The 17703-nt window shown below is 50.7% G+C and overlaps 2 protein-coding genes across 2 annotated transcripts; both read right to left on the minus strand.

Annotated features, from left to right (window-relative positions):
* Window positions 1-1305: 1305 nt before the first annotated feature.
* HOXB1 (homeobox B1) lies at window positions 1306-2943 on the minus strand. Its single transcript, XM_027906353.1, has 2 exons — window positions 2328-2943; window positions 1306-1631 (listed from the first exon to the last, which is right to left on the minus strand). Exons 1-2 carry the CDS (start codon window positions 2926-2928, stop codon window positions 1306-1308), a joined length of 927 nt encoding a protein of 308 aa, XP_027762154.1. The 5' UTR covers window positions 2929-2943.
* Window positions 2944-10380: 7437 nt separating this feature from the next.
* Window positions 10381-12853, minus strand: HOXB2 (homeobox B2). The gene is made up of 2 exons (XM_027906357.1): window positions 12271-12853; window positions 10381-11108 (listed from the first exon to the last, which is right to left on the minus strand). The coding sequence occupies exons 1-2, from the start codon at window positions 12662-12664 to the stop codon at window positions 10540-10542; spliced, it is 963 nt and encodes a 320-aa protein (XP_027762158.1). The 5' UTR covers window positions 12665-12853; the 3' UTR covers window positions 10381-10539.
* Between the last annotated feature and the right edge of the window lie 4850 nt (window positions 12854-17703).

Genomic DNA, 17703 nt, shown 5'->3' on the forward strand with positions numbered 1-17703 from the left:
CTCCCTGCAAGCCCGGGCTCCCCCCGCCCCGTGTCCCGCACTTCCCTGGACGGGAGAGATTTCCATTTCGTTTAAAGTCGGGAGGACTTCCATGTGGAAAAAGTAAACTTTATTAGGCTGAGGTAGTTTCATTTCGAGATACAGAGCACGGGGAAGGGAGTGGAGGGGAAATGGGAGATTCCGATTAAGAAACCGCTATTTTTTTTTTCTCGATGACGTTTTTTCCCTTTAAAACAATTTTTAACAAAACAGTTGCCCTGGTTTTACACTCCGTCCTACCCTAAAATTTCTCACGGGGGAGGGAGAACATTTAGCCACGGTTAAATAGCGGGTTTATCTGACTCCGATAAGCCTAAGAGGGCGGGGGTGCGAGGAACGTGCTGCTCCGCTCCGAGACTTCAGGCTATCGGGAGCTACAATAAATAGCAGCCAGTGCATCAGCGCGGGGGGGCCGAGCCCCGCGGGCCCCCCACAACCTTGTCCCCATCCACCTTCACACCTCCTGAGACAGTGACCAAAGCCCCCCGAGGTCAGCCCGCGCCTCACCTCGTTTTCTCTGGTAACCCAACCCTCCCTCCCCCAGGAGCAGCAGCAGTCACCGTCGCAGAGCGTGTGGAAAACCCTGTAAAGCAGAAATAGTGCAAAATGGTAGCAGAGGAGCTGCATCTTTTTTTTTTGCCTGGTGTTTGGGTCTTTGCACAGGCCTCGAGCATCTTGGGCGCCTCAGATCTCATTCCAAGATATACATACAGAAAATAACAGAGAGAGAAAAAAAAGTAAGAGTACCCCCAAACTTTTTTTTTCTTTTTCTTTTTCTTTTTTTTTCTCTTTTTTTTCTTTTTTTTTTTTTTACGATCTCGCGAGGAGGAAAAAACACATCAAGGCTCGTGCAGGGAGAACTCGTTGTGCACGTTTTTTAAGACGGGAGAAAACTAAATTCGTTTTAGATTTCCTGTGGTTGAAAGTGCAGTTCCTAAAGGGTGGAGGGGAGAAGGGAGAGGGAGAAACGTCCCTGAGACCAACGCCTATTGAATCATAGAATCATAGAATCATATTGCTAAGGATACAGGAGGACACGGCCGCTCCTTTGGAGTCCAGCGTCTTACAGAGGGTCTATAAATTAAGAGAGAGAAATGCGAGTGGGAAAATCGGTATCACACGCGTGGGGGGCCAAAGGGATGCTCGGAGGGACGCGTGGCTTCACTGGCACGCGTGTGTGCGTGGGATGCTCGTGTTCCTGCCTGTGGGTCTGCTGGGCTCTGCAGACCCTCGTGGGCAGAGCTGTGTGCCCCCTCGGGACAGGTCTCAGGAGGACACGGAGCTGGGGGAGGCCTCAGGTGAGGTGCAGTTGGATTGATCCGAGGCTTCACCCGCTTCCTTCGCAGACCTGGAGGCAGCAGCCGGGGCAAGACCTTCCTTTTCCCTCTTCTTCTGCTTCATCCGCCTGTTTTGGAACCAGATCTTGACCTGGGTTTCGTTGAGCTCCAGGGTAGCGGCGATCTCCACCCTGCGGGCCCGGGTGAGGTACTTGTTGAAGTGGAACTCCTTCTCCAGCTCCGTCAGCTGCTTGGTGGTGAAGTTGGTGCGGATGGTGTTGGGCTGGCCCAGCAGTCCGTACTCCGACACTTTGGCTGTGAACGACAAACAACAACAGGGCAGGAGCAGCCAGAGGAACCCCCTCTCTGGGGCGGGGGGGCTCTCCCCCGCTCCCCTCCTCTCCTGGGCGTTTGGTCCCTCCACCGCCCGGAGCTTCGTGCTCCCTCCCGGCTCCTCACAGCGCCTGACCCGGAGGGACCGAAATCCTCGGGCTCTGCTCTTCCCTTGTAACCATCCCCTCCATCTCCCTGAAAACTGCGTGAGACTAGACTGAGTGGGAAGGGGTGGAAGGGGAGGGTGAAGGTGATGATGGGAGAGGAGGAGGGAAGACTGTGATTTAAGGGAGATCGTGGAGAAGGAAGTTGAACAATAGGGGAGATGGAAGCCACGACTGTGGAAGAAGCAGGAAGCCCAGAGCCCTTCCCATTCCGAGCTGGGCTTAAATCGCACTGGGCCTGCAGGAAACTGAGCTCAGGGACCCTCCATCAGACGTGTCTGGGAAATCTCTGGCTGGGATTTAAAAAAAAAAAAAAAAAGAAAAAGAAAAACAACAAACCACAAAACCAAACACTTCCAAACCCAAACAAATCCACGTTCTCGTGGAAGACTAGCCCAGTGACCTTGGGTACAGATCCCGGGAAAGGCAACCTTCCCTGGCAGGGCTGAGGAACTGCCCCCCACCTCCCTCGGGTGGGGACCCCTTCTCTGCTCTCCGCTCCCCCCAAACTCACCTGTCTTGGGCGGGTTCCTCTTCACCCTCATCCAGTCGAAGGTCTGCGTGGCGCTGGCGCCGGGACACGGCTCGGAGGGGCAGGCGGGGTCTTGCTCCTCGTTTAAAGAAGGCGAGAAGTTGCTGTAAACGCCGGGCAAGTAGCTGGGCTGCTCCTGCCCGTAAAGGTGATGCTGCTGGTACTGCCCCGCGCTCGCCACCGCCCCGCAGTAGGTGTCTGCCAGCGAGCTGAGGTTGGGGGCCGCGCCGGGGGGGTACCCGGCCGCTTGGAAGTACAGCCCGTCCGCGTCCTGCTGGCCGAGGAAGAGCTGGTGAGGGCCGTAGCCGGGGCCGCCGCTCGGGGCCGGGTACCCGCTGGCCGGGGCAGCGCCCGCGAAGGGCCCGGCGCGGCCGGAGGAGGGAGGGTGGTAGCCGGGGGTCTGCTGGGGGAGGTGGGCGCTCCCTCCCGCGCCAAAGCGGCCGTCTCCGTTCAAAGTGTCACTGGCGGGGCTACCTGAGCACGAGGGGAAGGAAGGGGAGCTCGGCTCTAAGTGGTGGTAGGCGCCCGTCCCACGGTTACAAATTGCATACTCTAAGAAGGAGTTCATCCTGGTATTGTCCATCTGCCACTGATGGAGGAGGGTCAACCTGTTTTGGGGGGGATTCCGCCTGCCCTACAACCTTTAGATAGTATGTCAAAGCTGTAAAACTTCCTTCCATGGATCGCTGGCCCTCGAAGCCCTCAGCCTTCGGCGGGGCCGGGGGGAGCCGCGGGGGCGGGCACGGCGTGGGCCCAGCCCAATGAGCGAGGGGCTCCCGAAGTTTGTCACATCTCGGAGCTCATCCATCAAGGGCCTGACATTTGCATGACAAAGGGGTTTCAATCAAACCCTGCCCATCAATCTGATAACAACACGAATACGTCAAAATCTTTCCTCAAAGACTTTAAAAGAGAGGAGGGAGGTGGGGTGTGGGGAGGTGGAGGGCAAGAGGGGCTGGGGGAAGAATTAGAATCATCTGCAACTGTTTTAAGTGCTAAAAAGGCCCTCGAGTTGTGCGATGAGCTAATTTCAGCAGAACTTCCCCTTGCCCCAACTAATAAAGGTTTCCACCCAATCCCAGCTTCATGTGAGAAACAAAAAAAAAAAAAAAAAAAAAAAAAAAAAAAAAAAAAAAAAAAAAAAAAAAAAAAAAAAAAAAAAAAAAAAAAAAGAAAAAAAAAAAGAAGAGGGAAAGGGGATAGGGGAGGTGCGAGGACTTTGTCCCCCCAAGCACAAAAGGATACTCTTTTATTCGCTTGGAAACTTCTCCCTAAAAAGTGGTTTGGCGTCTTCTGGGATGAGGAGCCCAGGAAAGGCTCCTAAAACAAATACTCCCCATGCGTTTTAATTTTGCAGCACCAGCTTTGTGTCTCGGGCCAGTGTGGGTAAAAGCAGTGTAATTAGATCAATATTCTAATGAGGCGATGAAATAAAGTTAGGAAGACAGAATGTCTTTTGTTGGAGAAATACCATGCCCAGCTTAGCAATTAAGGAATGGAACTAAAAATGATCCGTGTGCCTATCCACGGATCTTCCCATCCATCCATTCACCCATTCACCTACACTGCTAAAATCAGGGTTTTAAGGGTTTAAGCAATTCTGGAACAGCAAGTTCTGCTTTTCCGTGGCAAGCCTGGTTTGATCTTGCCCCGAATTTGTTGTCAGATTGGAGCTTTCCCCTGGCGGGGTCCAGCTGAGGAGTAGGTGGGAAGGCACTGCCTTCAGCCCGGCCACTCCACTGCTCAGAGAATGGAAACATAGGTAGGCAACATTTATTTACTTGTTAGCAGAAGGGAGACAAGAGCACCCAACAATATGACGCCCACAGTCATTTGTTACTTGTCAGGATATTTACTGGTTATTCAGCCTCCAAGAAGAACCAGGAGGGCTCTTTCTCTCCTTCTCTCTCTCTTTTTTTTTTTTTTTTTTTTTTACCCCAGGCCAAAAGTTCACTTTGAAAGGCAAAACCACGTCCTTCAGCGGGAAGGTTTGGCTGATGCAACACGTTGGGGTAATATTTGTTAAGAAACTGCAAAACTGCAACACAGACAGCCATGGCATCAAACTTCCTCCCTCCTTTAAATCCCCCCGAGAGAAAACTTGAGTTTTATCCAGTTACAACTCTCGCCTTTCAATATAAAGGATAAGAAAACTCTTCCCAGAGCTGCGTGTCTATTTATTCATTTATTCTGCCGACTTTGCTGATGCTGAGAGACTCAGAAAGAGAATATCTTAGGTTACAAATGATCTCTGAAACTCTCTGCCTCCTTCTTTGCATAAAACAACCCAAAGTGAATATAAAGATTCAAAGCAACTCTCATGTTGTTCCCTTTGCAAGAGAAATCGATTTCTAATTTGATTCCAGGAGTGCTTTTTATATTCTGTTGCACTCTCGTTCAAATGAAGGTATTATATTTAATAATATAATGCTTACAATGGATGATTTATGGCTGTAAAATGAAAAAAGAAAAGGATAGATGTTTATTTCGCCCTTGAATCAATTGTTTCGTATTGTCTGATAATTTTCCACCATGATTTCCCTCCACCGTTCCATCAAGGGGATGCTTTATGGCATTAAAATACAGCTGCCTCCTGGAGCTGCTGGATTAGCCCCGAGACAGCTCGGGAGTTGGGGAGGAGAAAGTTTGGCTGTGCATCCTCTCAGCAAAGCCAAAACCAGGGTTTAGACCTGAGGTGAAAACAGAGTTTCCTTGGTAAATGGAAAGGTTGGGTCTGATGGGGTCAAAATTTTAGCCAGCAAAGCTCCCCGGGCTCCTCCTCTGGAACCTCCAGCCCCGACTTTGGGGACAACGAGATAGGGGGGTGGAAGCGGAGCTGGAGCTGAGGAGGGATGTGCGGAGCTGGAGTCACCCCGGGAAAGGCTTTTTTGGTCCCTCTGCGGGGGGATGACGAAAGAGGGGATCTTGGAGAGGATTTCTTCCCAGAACGGGGCCTCCACCTTCTCCCCCCTGGCTGCCCCCGGCGCTGCGGGGCCCCTGCCATCTGCTCCTCCCAGCAGCCTCTCAGACCCCTCGGGTCTCACCTGCCGAGGGACCCCGGGCAGCCAAACCGGGCAGATTCCAGGGGGGCAGCGGGATGGAAGGTGCCGACTTCCCAACTCCCCCCCGTGGAACCCCTTCCCAGGGCTTGCAGACTCCTGGTTTGCACCCCCTCGCTCCCTTTCCCACCTGTCCTTCCCCAAAACGCAGGGCTTGTGATGGCTGGGCGGGATTTTGGGAAGCCGCAGCATCCAAGGGCGTGCAGAGACACCGGGAATCGCTCAGGAACCGCCTCCCCAAATTTCCTTCGTAGTCCCTTGCCCTGGATCCAACAGCAAATTACTGATGTTGTTATGGTAGTTATTACCATTGGTCTCAACTCCCCTTGCGGGAAAAGTGTGAGGTCTGTCTTTGGTTCAGATCTTCATAACCCACCGGAGAAAGAAACATCAGGTTATTGATAACAATCAAACGCTGACTGAGCCTCATTATGGCTTTTACACATTTTTTTAAAAATCCCTCTTTATGGGGAGTTGAGACGGTCAAAGAAAAGGTGTAGATGGAGATTCTCTAATTATTAGAACTCTGTCCCGTCCCCTACTAAGCCTTTCGTTTATTTTTTACTTGATTTTCACTTTTTTTCTTGAGGGAGACAGTAATCATTCCCACACACTTTGGGGGATGCTGCTGCCTTTCCCCCAGCAGGAATAAAACAAAATATCTGGGCATTGAGGAGGATAAAAGCGAGATCAAATCCCTGGTCCGGTGGCTCGGGGAAACCTGTCCTGTCTCCCTGTTAATCGCATCGGCTGTTTCTGTGCGGTCCCCAGGGCAGAAGTGTGGCTGCCACCCGGGTCGGCCCATTAATGAGGTTCAGTTAAGCCTTTCTGCTGGGTGAGAGTGGAGGGGAGAGGTTTGTAAGTGCAGCAGGGACTGGGGGGAGTCCCAAAGCCCTCGAGTTTCTTTCAGATCCTGCACTCGCAGGCCCGGGTGGAGTCGCTCCTTTACCCTCCCCTTAACAAGACCATGAATTTATTAACATCTTCATCACTATTGCTAATATTACTAGGCCGACATTATCAATTATTGGTATCCTGTAAGCAGGATCCCACCGGGGATGAGAACTGGATCCAACTGGACGAGTCACAGTGAATCCGGTTACTTCCTTCAGATAGTTTCTGCTTTCTCTGTGTTTTCCCCTTCCCTGAATAATAAAGAGAGGGGAAAAAAATAACCGGGATCGGCACAGGAGGCTCCAGGATGGTGAGCAAGGGAAGGTTCCCTCTGCCAACTCCTTCCTTTGGTGGGGGTGGAGACTGGGAGAGCTCCTCAAATCCCAGCAACTGAGGACTGGGAAGTGCTGGAAAAGGATGCTGAGAGAGCAGTCAGGGGAGGGATATTCCCTCCTCGGGGGGAAGGTCGGGGTGACTCCCCGGGAGAAGCTGACTGTTCCCGCCCCAAAGACCCCACTCCTGCCTCGCTGTCTCACCCACCAGAAGGTTTTCATGGCTCTAATAGCCTGGTCCAACATCTTCAGGGCTTCGAGTAGCTCTTTAGCAAACACATCCCCAGACTAGATCAGCACAAGATAAATATTACCTTAGCATCCCCACAACACGTGCCAGCCTAGCTCATTTGCATATTCCTGGGTTAATAATCGCGAGGCAATTGAGGTGTTTTGACAACGATCAGGAGCTGAATATGCTTAATATGCTTAATATATGCCCTGCAGTTGCACAGAACAGAAGGGCAGGGTTGCAAATATGCATTCCCCATTTGTTTGACATTTTGAAGAAGGTAAAGAATGGCTGAACTAATGGCGAAATCTTACAGTCATTCAATAATTTAGATTTTATTGAATATTCCCCTTCTTTCCTCCGACATTTCAGTCTTGCTAATTAGGACAAATAAGAAGGGGCCTGCTGTTAGCAAGGATAATAACTGGCGAGGTTCCATTTATTAAGTCACTTTCCGTGGGTGTAGAATTGATCTGTGGCTGTGACTGGCATGCTTTCTAGACCTGCAGCAACTTCCAGAAGTCATTACGGGCTGCACGAGGGCCCTCGTTAGGGATTTCTATCGATAAGGGCTCAAGGTTTACGTTGAGGGGCTCGTGGAATCCCCTTCCCCGCCCCTGTCCCAGCCGGTGTCACCTCCTCCACTGGCGGGGGGGCCGCCCCCTCCCAGCCCCGTGCAGGGGGGGCCCTGCGGAGCTCGGTGTCCCTCTTGTCCCCTCCCTCCGCCTCGCCCTTCCCCTCCTCCCTTCCCCACGGAAAGGGCGGGTGTGTTTGTGGAAATCCGATGGAGATGGATTTGCGGAGGGAGATGTTATCCACGCGCACCTCTTTTGAAGTGGAGTGAGGAGGTGCCTGCTCCGGAGAGGCGGAGGGGATGTGCAGATCCCAGATCCAGCTCCGGAGAGGCGGAGGGGATGTGCAGATCCCAGATCCAGCTCCAGAGAGGAGAAGGGGATGTGCAGATCCCAGATCCAGCTCCGGAGAAGAGAAGGGGATGTGCAGATCCCAGATCCAGCCCCGGGCACCGGGCAGGGCCGAGTGGCCCCCTCTGCTGCGAACCCCGGCCCGGGCCAGTCCCGACCCTCCGATTCCCTGCTCCTGCCGCTCCCAGCAGGGCTGGATTCAGGATGGCGAGGGGGAGGAGGGGAAATATGTAAAGCACTGGAACAAATGGCGCTTTGACAGACAACGCCGCCGCTGAGTATGTTCCAGAAGCTGGAGATATTAAATAAACTTAAAGATAATGAATAGCCTTCTGTGGTACTTGGGCTGTGCCTGGGCTTTCCTTCCCCCCAGAACTCGTGACTCTGGGACTTTCAGAGCCGAGAGGAATCGGTGAGAGAGGGCAGGGCGATGGGGGGTGGGTGATGGCTCCCAGACGGGGATGAGAAGGCAGCTCGTCTGCAGGCACCGCCAGCCACGCACCAGACTCTGCCTTTTATTTATGGGAAGGTGTTAAGTAATGTTCACTTGCATATTTTAATTGCGATCTACTTCGATTTTCAATAGGAACCCACACCTTCCCGGAGTGAGATGCTGGGAGGTTTGAATTGTCTGCTCGTCTGGCGAGGAAAAAGCCTGGCGATATTATTGAGAATGAAAAGGTGGCCGTAAAATCACCCCCCCCTACCCCTTTGTTAGAGAGGAAAGAGATAATCCAGATCTTTGAACAGCAATTTCGAAAACATCTGTCGAGGGTTTGCTTTCCTTATTTCTCTTTATTTCTTTTTACAGCCCGGAGTGCAGAGCAAGCCCAGCTCTGACGCTTTGAATCCCAACCCAAATATCAGGCGCCCCCGCGGGAGTTCCCCGGCCCCTAGGCTGTCCCTGGGGAGGGGGGATGACACTCCCCAGGCACCGAACACACCAGATCCCAGCTCTCTGTGGGTCCCCGGGGCAGCCGGAGGAGCGGGACGGGCGGCCTGGGCTTTCCTTAACCCCAAAGAAAGGGCACGATGGGAGCATCTCTCCCTGTGGATGCTCCATCCTCCCTCGGAGCATTTTAAGGTGTGTCCCCCCCTCCCCTGGGCTCCCCTTTCCGCTTTATTTTCTCACAAACCCCTCCCAAAAGCGTCCCAAATTTGGGCCGTGTCTGAGCAAACACCGATGACTTAGCAAAGACGCAACATGATTTATTTTGGGTGTCACCGCGATTGATTCCTGCGCTGACCCCTCTTCATTCATAAGCCTCCCCAGTCCCCTCACCCTCACCCTGCACCTCGGCCTCCCTGATGTACGAGTTTTATATTTAAAATTGTATGTTGAGAGAAAGGTTTTAAAGGGATCCCCGAGCCGGGAGAGCAGCACAGGCGGCCCTGGAAGGAGATCACGGATTTATAAGACCGAGGGAGTTCTGGTTTGCACTGCTGGAAAAGAGGGGTGGAAAAAAGAAAGGGCTCTGTCAGGCCCATCTCGTTCCTCTCGTGCTCCTCTAACGTTTGGTTTTTGACTAAAATGCCTGTTCCCACCACCCTCCCAGTGTGGATTTTTAGCGTTTACTCAAAATCCTCCTTTTCGCTTATTTTTTTTTTGTAATCCGGGACGTTTCAAAAGCCAGAAATTGCCATGTGGCCAGGCCGGATTCTCTGCTGCAAGAGAAAGGGAGAAAGAGGAGGAGGAGGAGTGGGATGAAGGCCGGGATGTGGGAGAGAGGGAATGGCCGAGGCCTCCAGCACCGCCGCGGAATGTGCGTGGGCTCCGCGCCTCTCCCAGAGCTGCCTTTGTGTTGCTTTCCAGCCCTTTATTCTTAGGGGAGGGATTTTTTATTCTTTTTTTCTTTTTTTTTTTTTTTTTTTTTTTTTTCCAATCGCAAAAATAGAACCACAAAGGTTAAAATTAGACAGAAAAGTCCAGCCTTCATTTAGTAGAAATTAAAACCGAAATAAATAAAAACCAAGCCCGAGGAAAAGGCAAACAGAGCAGAAGGCAGCAAATATTTCTGACTCCCGAAGCCTCTTGCAATGTTAGTTGGGAGCAATTTCTTTTGTTTCCTCTCAATGCACACATTATTAGATCCTCATTACTGAGAAGCAGGAAAGAGGAAGGCGAATGATTTAGGGGAAAAAAAAAAAGCACATTTTCCAACGAAATTCGAAACACAGGATTCTTGGTTTTATAAAGACATTTATTTACTCTATGAAAATAATATACAATAAATAATTTGCCCTTTGCTATTAAAGGATTTGAATAAATAGTCTACATCTAAAACTTAAAAATAGGAAGGAAAATTCCCCTGATTTTTATTTAAATTTAGTTTTATTAAGAAATCTAAAAGTCTCGTTCTGATTCCTGAGAAAGTCGCTTGAAGGATTTACAAATATTTCTCTCTTGAGGGCTGACATCTCTGATGTGCGTGAGAACTACCGGCTGCTTTCCTTCAAATAAATAAAGTCAAAATAAAACTATCGTTAAATACCTGCATTTTAGCAGAACTCGGGCTGTTCTTTCGTGTGAGCCTCCTAGAATAAATATTGGGGGGTGGGTTAGGGATGTGATTTGGGTCTCAAGGAGCTCGGGATGGGGTGATTGAATGAGAAATGGCTTGAGGTTTGTTTTGGGGGTGCCCCCCTTCTCTCACAGACGAGTGGGGGGGATCTGGCAGTGACTCGGTTGGGGCTGGTGCCCCTGGAAGGGGGAGAAACGTCCAGAAACGAGGTGTGTGGGGAGAGAGGGGCCCGCTATTGGAAATTTAAATGTTGCAGATCTATGGTACAAAGTGCGCTCGTAAAAAAGTCCAGGTCTTCCTCGGAGAAGTGGACGGGGCTCTCGAGGGAGCCGTGGAGAGTGGGGGAGAGCCCCTCGGCGAGCTGCAGGCAGGACTCTGCCGAGAAGATGCTCAGCTCGGGCAGCAGAGGCGACTCTCGGCTGCCGGGGCAGGCGCTGGGCTCGCCCCCCGCCACCGGCTCCGCGTTCCCGGGGGGCCCTCCGGGCTCCTGCACCGGCCCCAGCCCGGGGCTCCCCTCGGCCTCCTCCGCGGGGTCACTGCCCTCGTCCAGGCCGGGGTAGGCGAGATCCCCGTCGGGGGGTTCTTTGTACTGCGTTTGCCTCTTGTGCTTCATGCGCCGGTTCTGGAACCACACCTTGACCTGGCGCTCGGTGAGGTCGAGCAGAGCCGCGATCTCCACTCGCCGCGGCCTGCAGAGGTATTTGTTGAAGTGGAATTCCTTCTCCAGCTCCAGCAGCTGCGTGTTGGTGTAGGCGGTGCGGAGCCTCCTGGAGCCGCTGGTGTCTCCCAGCCCCTGGGTGTCTTAAACACACACAAAAAGCGAGGAGCGGGGGGCAGGTGGAGGGGCTGGAGCCGTCCCGTCCCTGCCGCGGGCAGGGCAGAGCCGTGCCCGGCACTACCGAGCACGGGGTGGGTGCGGGGGAGCCGCTACGTGAGGAAATAAATGTTTCATTAAACTCTTCCCACCGTGGAAGAGGATTGGAAATCACCCCCAGCTCCCTTCGCCTCAGTGAGGAGAAGGGATTTTGCTCCCCGGCCTCTCTCTTTAGAGACCTTCCTTCCCTTCCACCCTCGCGGATAAGTGGAATTTCGAACCATTCCTCCCTTTTTTTTTCTTTCCCTTTCCCGGTAGTTCGGGACGGACGCTTTGATTTCATTATTCCTGTGTTATCCGGCCAATGAGCTCCGGTGTCCGCCCTTCTCCTGCCCGAGCGTTCACCTGAACCGTGCCATTAAAATACTGGAAGGGTGAATTGTGTCTCTAACGCTTCATCCCGAGGGAAAGAGGGTCCCTGGCCGGGGACACCGAGCTCCCTGGCCAAGGAGCGCCTCGGAGAGAAGCTGCTCCTTTATTGGGGAGCTCGGGGAGAATTTGGAGGTGCAATTATTTAATTTTGCAATTAACCCTGAGAGCCCGTCCCTCGCTTTTTCACCTCCCCATCGTGCTGGTAGCAGCCCCCGCGTTTCCCACCCGTCTTTCGTCTTTCTTACCCCCCCACTTTGCACTTCTTTAAGGTTTTGTTTTCTCTTCTTTTTTTCTTTTTTTCTTTTTTTCTTTTTTTTTTTCTTTTAATTTTTTTTTAATTTATTTTTTTCCCTTGGTCTGTAAAAAGCCACGGGGGTAGGAGAGAAAGACAAGTGAAAGGAGCTGCAAAATCCCCTCACTGGAGCGCAGCTCCCCCGGCCCCCTCTCTCTCTCCCTCTTGGCTTGAAGTTCCAGCAATTTGCTCTTTTATTTTCTGGGGGGAGAGGGCAGGAGAACCCCCCCGTGTCCCCCCGGCCGGGTACCTCGCTCGGTGTATTTTATTGTGTGACACAGTTTCGGGGGAGGTGCGGGGCAAAGTCTGTTTGGGGAGGGGGGGTAGGGGGGTTTTTTGGGGAGGGGGTGGGAGGGGAGGATTTTTTCATATTCGGATCCTCTCGGATTTCAGCAAATCCCCCCTCACCCCCTCATGATACGAACCTGCAGGAGATCCCGCGGCAGGGACCGGCACCGAGGAAGATGATGGGGGGGAAGAAGAGGAAGAAGAGGATGGAGCCTGGGTAGCTTTCTTGGACGACTTCTTCTCCTTCATCCAAGGGAATTCGGCTGCCAAGGGGCCGGGCTGTGCCGGAGCCGGGGGCTGGGGCTGGAGCAGGCCATGAGATGCTCTTTTTTGGCTCCTCGGTCTTGCCTGGCTGCTGGAACAAGGATTCAGGCTGAGGACGGCTTGCTCAAAAGGAGGAGGAATTAATGTCGAGTCCTTGATTGATGAAGTTTGAAATGTCTCCAGGACAGCGGGAAGAGACGTCAGGCACTCTGCGAGCGAAGGCTGGCTATTTATAAACCCGATCTCCCTCTCAAATTCAAAATTCATGGCTTTTCCAGGGCCCAGCGTTTAAAAAAGCGGGAGGGGGGAGAGGGAGGAGGAGGAGGGGGAGAGGGAAAGAAAACTGAGGGCCTCGTTTTTTTTATGGCGGTGATGATGGTGGTTCTCGGGCTTTTTATAATTGTTATATTGCTGATAATACAGGCGGAGGGGGGACCTTGCTCTGCTAAACTCGAGACTGGGGCGAAATTGCAGCCAATTCCTGGTCACGTGGAGAGCCCCGGCCAATGGCAGGAGGGGCCTGGTGGCAAACACAGAGCATTATTTTCTTTAATTGATTTAAAAACAGGGAGAAAAAAGGCCAGAGAAGAACCCCCCGAAAAGGCACAGCCGGGCCCCACCACCCCGATGCTGCCAGGCTTCCTTGGATGGCCCCTGTCTGCCCTGCCTGTCCTGCCATCCCTGCCTGTCTTTCCTGCCCTGCCTTCCCTGCTTTCCCTACCAGCCCTGCCTGTCCTGTGTGCGCTGCCTGTTCTGCCTTCCCTGCCTGTCCTTCCTGCCCTGCCTGTCCTTCCTGCCCTGCCTGCAGCAGGTTCCTCCAGCCTCTGAGTTCCCCAGAGTTTGTAGCCCCAGGTGGGGGATCCAGGCCTGGGAAAGGGGGCTTTGCCCCCCCGGGATGCCCGGATGGATCCGGGCTCTGGCTGGGGGATGTTTCCATCTCATCCTTACACTGTGAAACTCGGAAAAATGAAGCCAATGTGAGGGTTTGGTCCAGGGATTTGTGTCCGAGGCTGGATATGAGCACTTGGGAAATCAAGTGAGCTTTTAGGTCAAGGGTAGTTAGACCAGCCCGATTTACCAGGTTAAATTACTTTTAAAGAACAGCATAATCCTTCTCCTTCCAAAGCCAGACTTAATGGACCTTTTGCACTTTCCTTAAAGGCCAAACATGTTTTAAGGTCACAGATATCTTTGAAATCACATTTCTTCCTTCCCATCTCTTCCCCCCCCCCCCCCCCCCCCCCCTCATTTCCAATAAACAGTGCCACTTCCAGAGTTTACAAAATAAATAAATAAAATGAGAAGTCATTTCCCAGGAAGACTTTTCCACCACCCCTCCCCTCTTTAAAGTGCCCGGGAACACAAACGGAAAATCAGAGAGAAACGATCAATCTTTTTCTCCAAAGACTTTTGACAGCTCGGCCTGACTCCCTCAGCACAGAAATTTGGCTTTTGCCGAAGAGTTCCTTAACCCAAGGGGGATTTATAAAGTCCAATCCAAAGGCAGAGAGTAAAAATTTCGGGAGGGAGAGCAAAAAGAAGTCTCCTGGTGCCGAATGGGAAAGGGGCTGGTTTGGAGCTGGTTTGTTCAAGCTCCATTTCTCCCATTTTGCAGCCGGGAGGGACCGGCTGCATTCACGCAGGGAGAAGCCTGGAAACTTTTGTCACTTCAAGCATCTGTGTGGGTGGTGAGGGGTTCTGAGGCACACATAATAAATCTAAAGCTGCAGCTGAAGCCGAGGCCGAAGCGCAGTTTAGCAAAGGGGCAAAGAAAATAATAATAATAATAATTTTAAAAATTACAAACCAGCTGAATCAAGGGAAGATTTTCCTGAAGTATTTTGTGTAGTGAATGCCCTTATCAAAATCACCACAAATCTACTCAATCTCAGCAGATCAGTGGAAAAAGAATAGGTGGGTTTCACATCATTTCTTTCTTGTTTGGATGAAAGTGGAATTTTGGGGGTCTCGGGCTTTGCCATAAGGCCAAAAGCTCCTTCTTTTTAAGGGGTCACTGAGGAGCTGGGATGAAGTGGAAGAGTTTGGGGTGCAAAAGGAAACTCCTTCCAGCTGCTCCCAACAGTTGTCTCTTGCTTTTTGCTCACACTGAGTTGCAAGAAAAAAAAAAAAAAACAACAAGAAGAGAAGGGGGGGAAATAAAAAGAGGAGACGGGAAAAAAGAAGAAAAGAGAGAGAGAAAAAAAAAATAAAAACAAAAAGAACTTCCTGGGGAAAGGGGGAATTTTTTTTCCCACGCATCACACGGAGGCACAAGGGGAAAAAAAAATCTCCCTGCTCAAGGGGAAAGGCCTCACATCACAGGAATAAATTCACAGGGCCCGTGAACGACAGAGAAATGCAAGAACTGTAGGACAAACCCGGGCCTGCTGCTTTAATGCAGAGGCCCAAATTAACCCGGGGATGTGAGGAGTTGGAGGAGATGGAGCCCGTGGAGGTGTCATGGCTGGAGCCCCAGAATTGGCGCTTTTTTTCCCCTTTTCCCCCGATTTTAACCAGTTCCTGGGAATCCCTGCCACAAACCCAGCAACATGGCGACGGGAAAAATACATTCCAGGAGGGTGGGAGGGGGAAGGCAGCGCCAAACCCTTGTTCTTTGAGGCGATCCCAATCAGAGCCTGCACGCTTTTATGCTTTTAAATTATAGTAACCCCGGATGGTAAATTGCTCCTTGCATGGACGGGCAGAACCCAGCCCCGGTCCTGGGGAGAAAAACAAGCCCTGTCTCTCCGTGCTCCCGTTATTTATTATTGTGGGAAGGTTATAATTATTAACCTGGAACTTCATTTATTAGGAGGGAGCGGAGCCGGCAGGAGGAACGGCATCATTCCTCATGTGATCCTTTCTCCTCTGGCCCTTTTCCTACCTGGGGGTTTGTGCAGACACCTCTGGATGGTCCCGACTGTGCACGCAGGTGCCTCAAACACACACACACACATCGTTTCCACAGCCCACCCCTAATTTTGGGTACCTTTTGCAGCCTTTTTCTGCCGGCAGCAATCCAATCCCCCTCTCCTCTCCTCTGTAGGGGACAATCCCCTCCTCCTCAGCCGCACAAACGGAGCGTTTCCAGCCTGACAAGCGCTTCACCCCTTTTCCAGGACCATAAAACTTTTATTGCTCCTCGCTGCTTTAATATAAGTTTTCTTAGGGCTTTGGAGCATAAAAGGCAAATTATTCACGGTATTATCCCATCTGCTTTCGCTGCTGGCAAAGGGTTGTTCTCCCTTTTGCTCTCACCGATAATGTAACATTTGGCAGAGGCTTTTCCCCCCCTTTTAATAACAATTTTTGGATGAGTGTGGGGTCTGAGGGGGGGGTGTGTTTGCCTCTGCACATGTGTGTGCGTGTGCCTGTGTGTACCCGCGTGTGCATCACACATCCTCGTTCTTTATTAATAATGAAATAGCACATTAATTTATTAATTCATTAAGAGATTTAATTTCTCTTCACTTCCGAGGTCCCCGCATGGAAACTCTGGGCTTTTTTTTTTTTTTTTAATTTCTTCCCTTTATCCCCCCCCCTTTTTTTTTGGAATTAATCCTTTTCCTTTGTTTTCATTTGCGGCCCAATGGAAGGCCGGCCCCGGCTCCACGTGATTCCCTCTTTGTGGCCGCGGAGGGGGCGCGGAGGGGGCGCGGAAGGGGCGCGGAGGGGGCTCTGGGGCCGCTCATGGCCCCAATTCCCAGGGTTTCACCCCAACCAGGGGACGAAGAGCCCAAACCCGGAGCCTGCGCTCGATCCACCCCTTCCTCGCCTTCCCTTCGCTGTTTTTTTCACAGACAAACAATCTATTTTTGTTGTTGTTGTTGTTTTTTTGCCTTTCAATCCGACTGAGAGGACAAGGTAAAAATTGATAACAGAAAGTTTATTCAAGAATTGTTCAACAGACAACCCTTAAGCGAGGAAATAAAATAACTACTGTAAGAACAAAGAAAGATCTCCAAAGAGGAGGGGTGAGGTGGGAGGGAGGGATTAGCTATAGTTCTTCTAATTCAGGACTATACAATTACAGTCTGGTTCTGCTCTCATGCCTCCAGTAGAACTAATTACATTATTCATAAGTACGAAGGTAACATAAAACTACTGGTCTGTCTAAATTACAATAACTAAAATAAGCTTGTTGTACAATGACAAGGAAACACAATGTCCTTTATAACAAGTAAATACTAAAAAAGTACAATTTGATTCTTTTTTTTTTTTTCCCTCATATAAATACATAATATCGGGGATAAATAATACAAAAAAGGGGAAAATATTTTAAACTGGCTATAACCAATAAATATATATGAATGTTCACCAGAACACACACCTATTGAAGGGCGTCTCGACTGAGGTGGACGAAAGCCCTTCAAAGTTGTTTTAATACCCATTATATGTAAACTCTAAGTGCAACAAAGATGTCCAGACAAGAAAGCATTAGCAAATACTAGTGATCCATTCACTTCTGCTTCGATTGGAGGACATTCCATTTGTTCAAATATACCCTGTTTTCACGTAAGGTCAAAGAGAAGAGGAGGAAAGAAGCGTAGGACTTCTAAGTCTCAAGATTGCTTTTCTGTTAACAAACCCCTAAGAAAAAAATACCCCCCCCAAAACTACAAACTTCACGTCATCGGAGGCAAAGGTGGGAAAATATTCAGACCTGTCAACTCTTTCTTCCTCTCTTTGGACTGCTCTTATTGTTGGGAGGGGGTTTAGGCATTTCAGAAACTTATTTCCTGAAACATTTGTAATTCTCAGAGCTCTTTTATTCTAATTTTTTTTTTTTTTTTTTAGTATTATTATTTTTGAGAGGGGAAGCAGGGAGCAGAGGGGAAGAGTGTGAATCCCACGCGTTGGCAGGTGTGTATATTTGCAGTTTGTGTGGGGGGCCAGTGGGAAGTTACTCGGTGAGAAAGGACCCCCCTGCTCTGAAGGCTGGAAAGGAAAGCACAGGTTGATCTTGAGGAGGAGTCAGAGGAGTGGGTAGTTTCCTTGTGAATCTCTTCTAATTGTGTGCATGTTTATGTGGGTGCAGAGACACCAACTGCAAAGACTTGGCTGGTGGACTCTTCTCCTTTCCAGTTGTCCGAGAATTGCCAGTGATGATCTGTGCCTGGGATGGAAATGAGGGGTGCTGCTGCTTCGGATCTGCCAGATTCCCACAAAACTACCCCAAACCCATTTCAGAAGCATTTGTGTTGAAACACAGGAGGTATATCTCTTCAGAGAGAGAGAGAGAGAGCTGCTTTAGGCAGTGAACACCGAAAGGGTGCCTGATAAAACCCAGAAACAATAACAGCGAG

This window comes from Empidonax traillii, unplaced genomic scaffold, assembly GCF_003031625.1.
Source record: "Empidonax traillii isolate 1590-97213 ecotype Southwest subspecies unplaced genomic scaffold, ASM303162v1 scaffold1283:size300302, whole genome shotgun sequence".
NCBI lineage: Eukaryota > Metazoa > Chordata > Aves > Passeriformes > Tyrannidae > Empidonax > Empidonax traillii.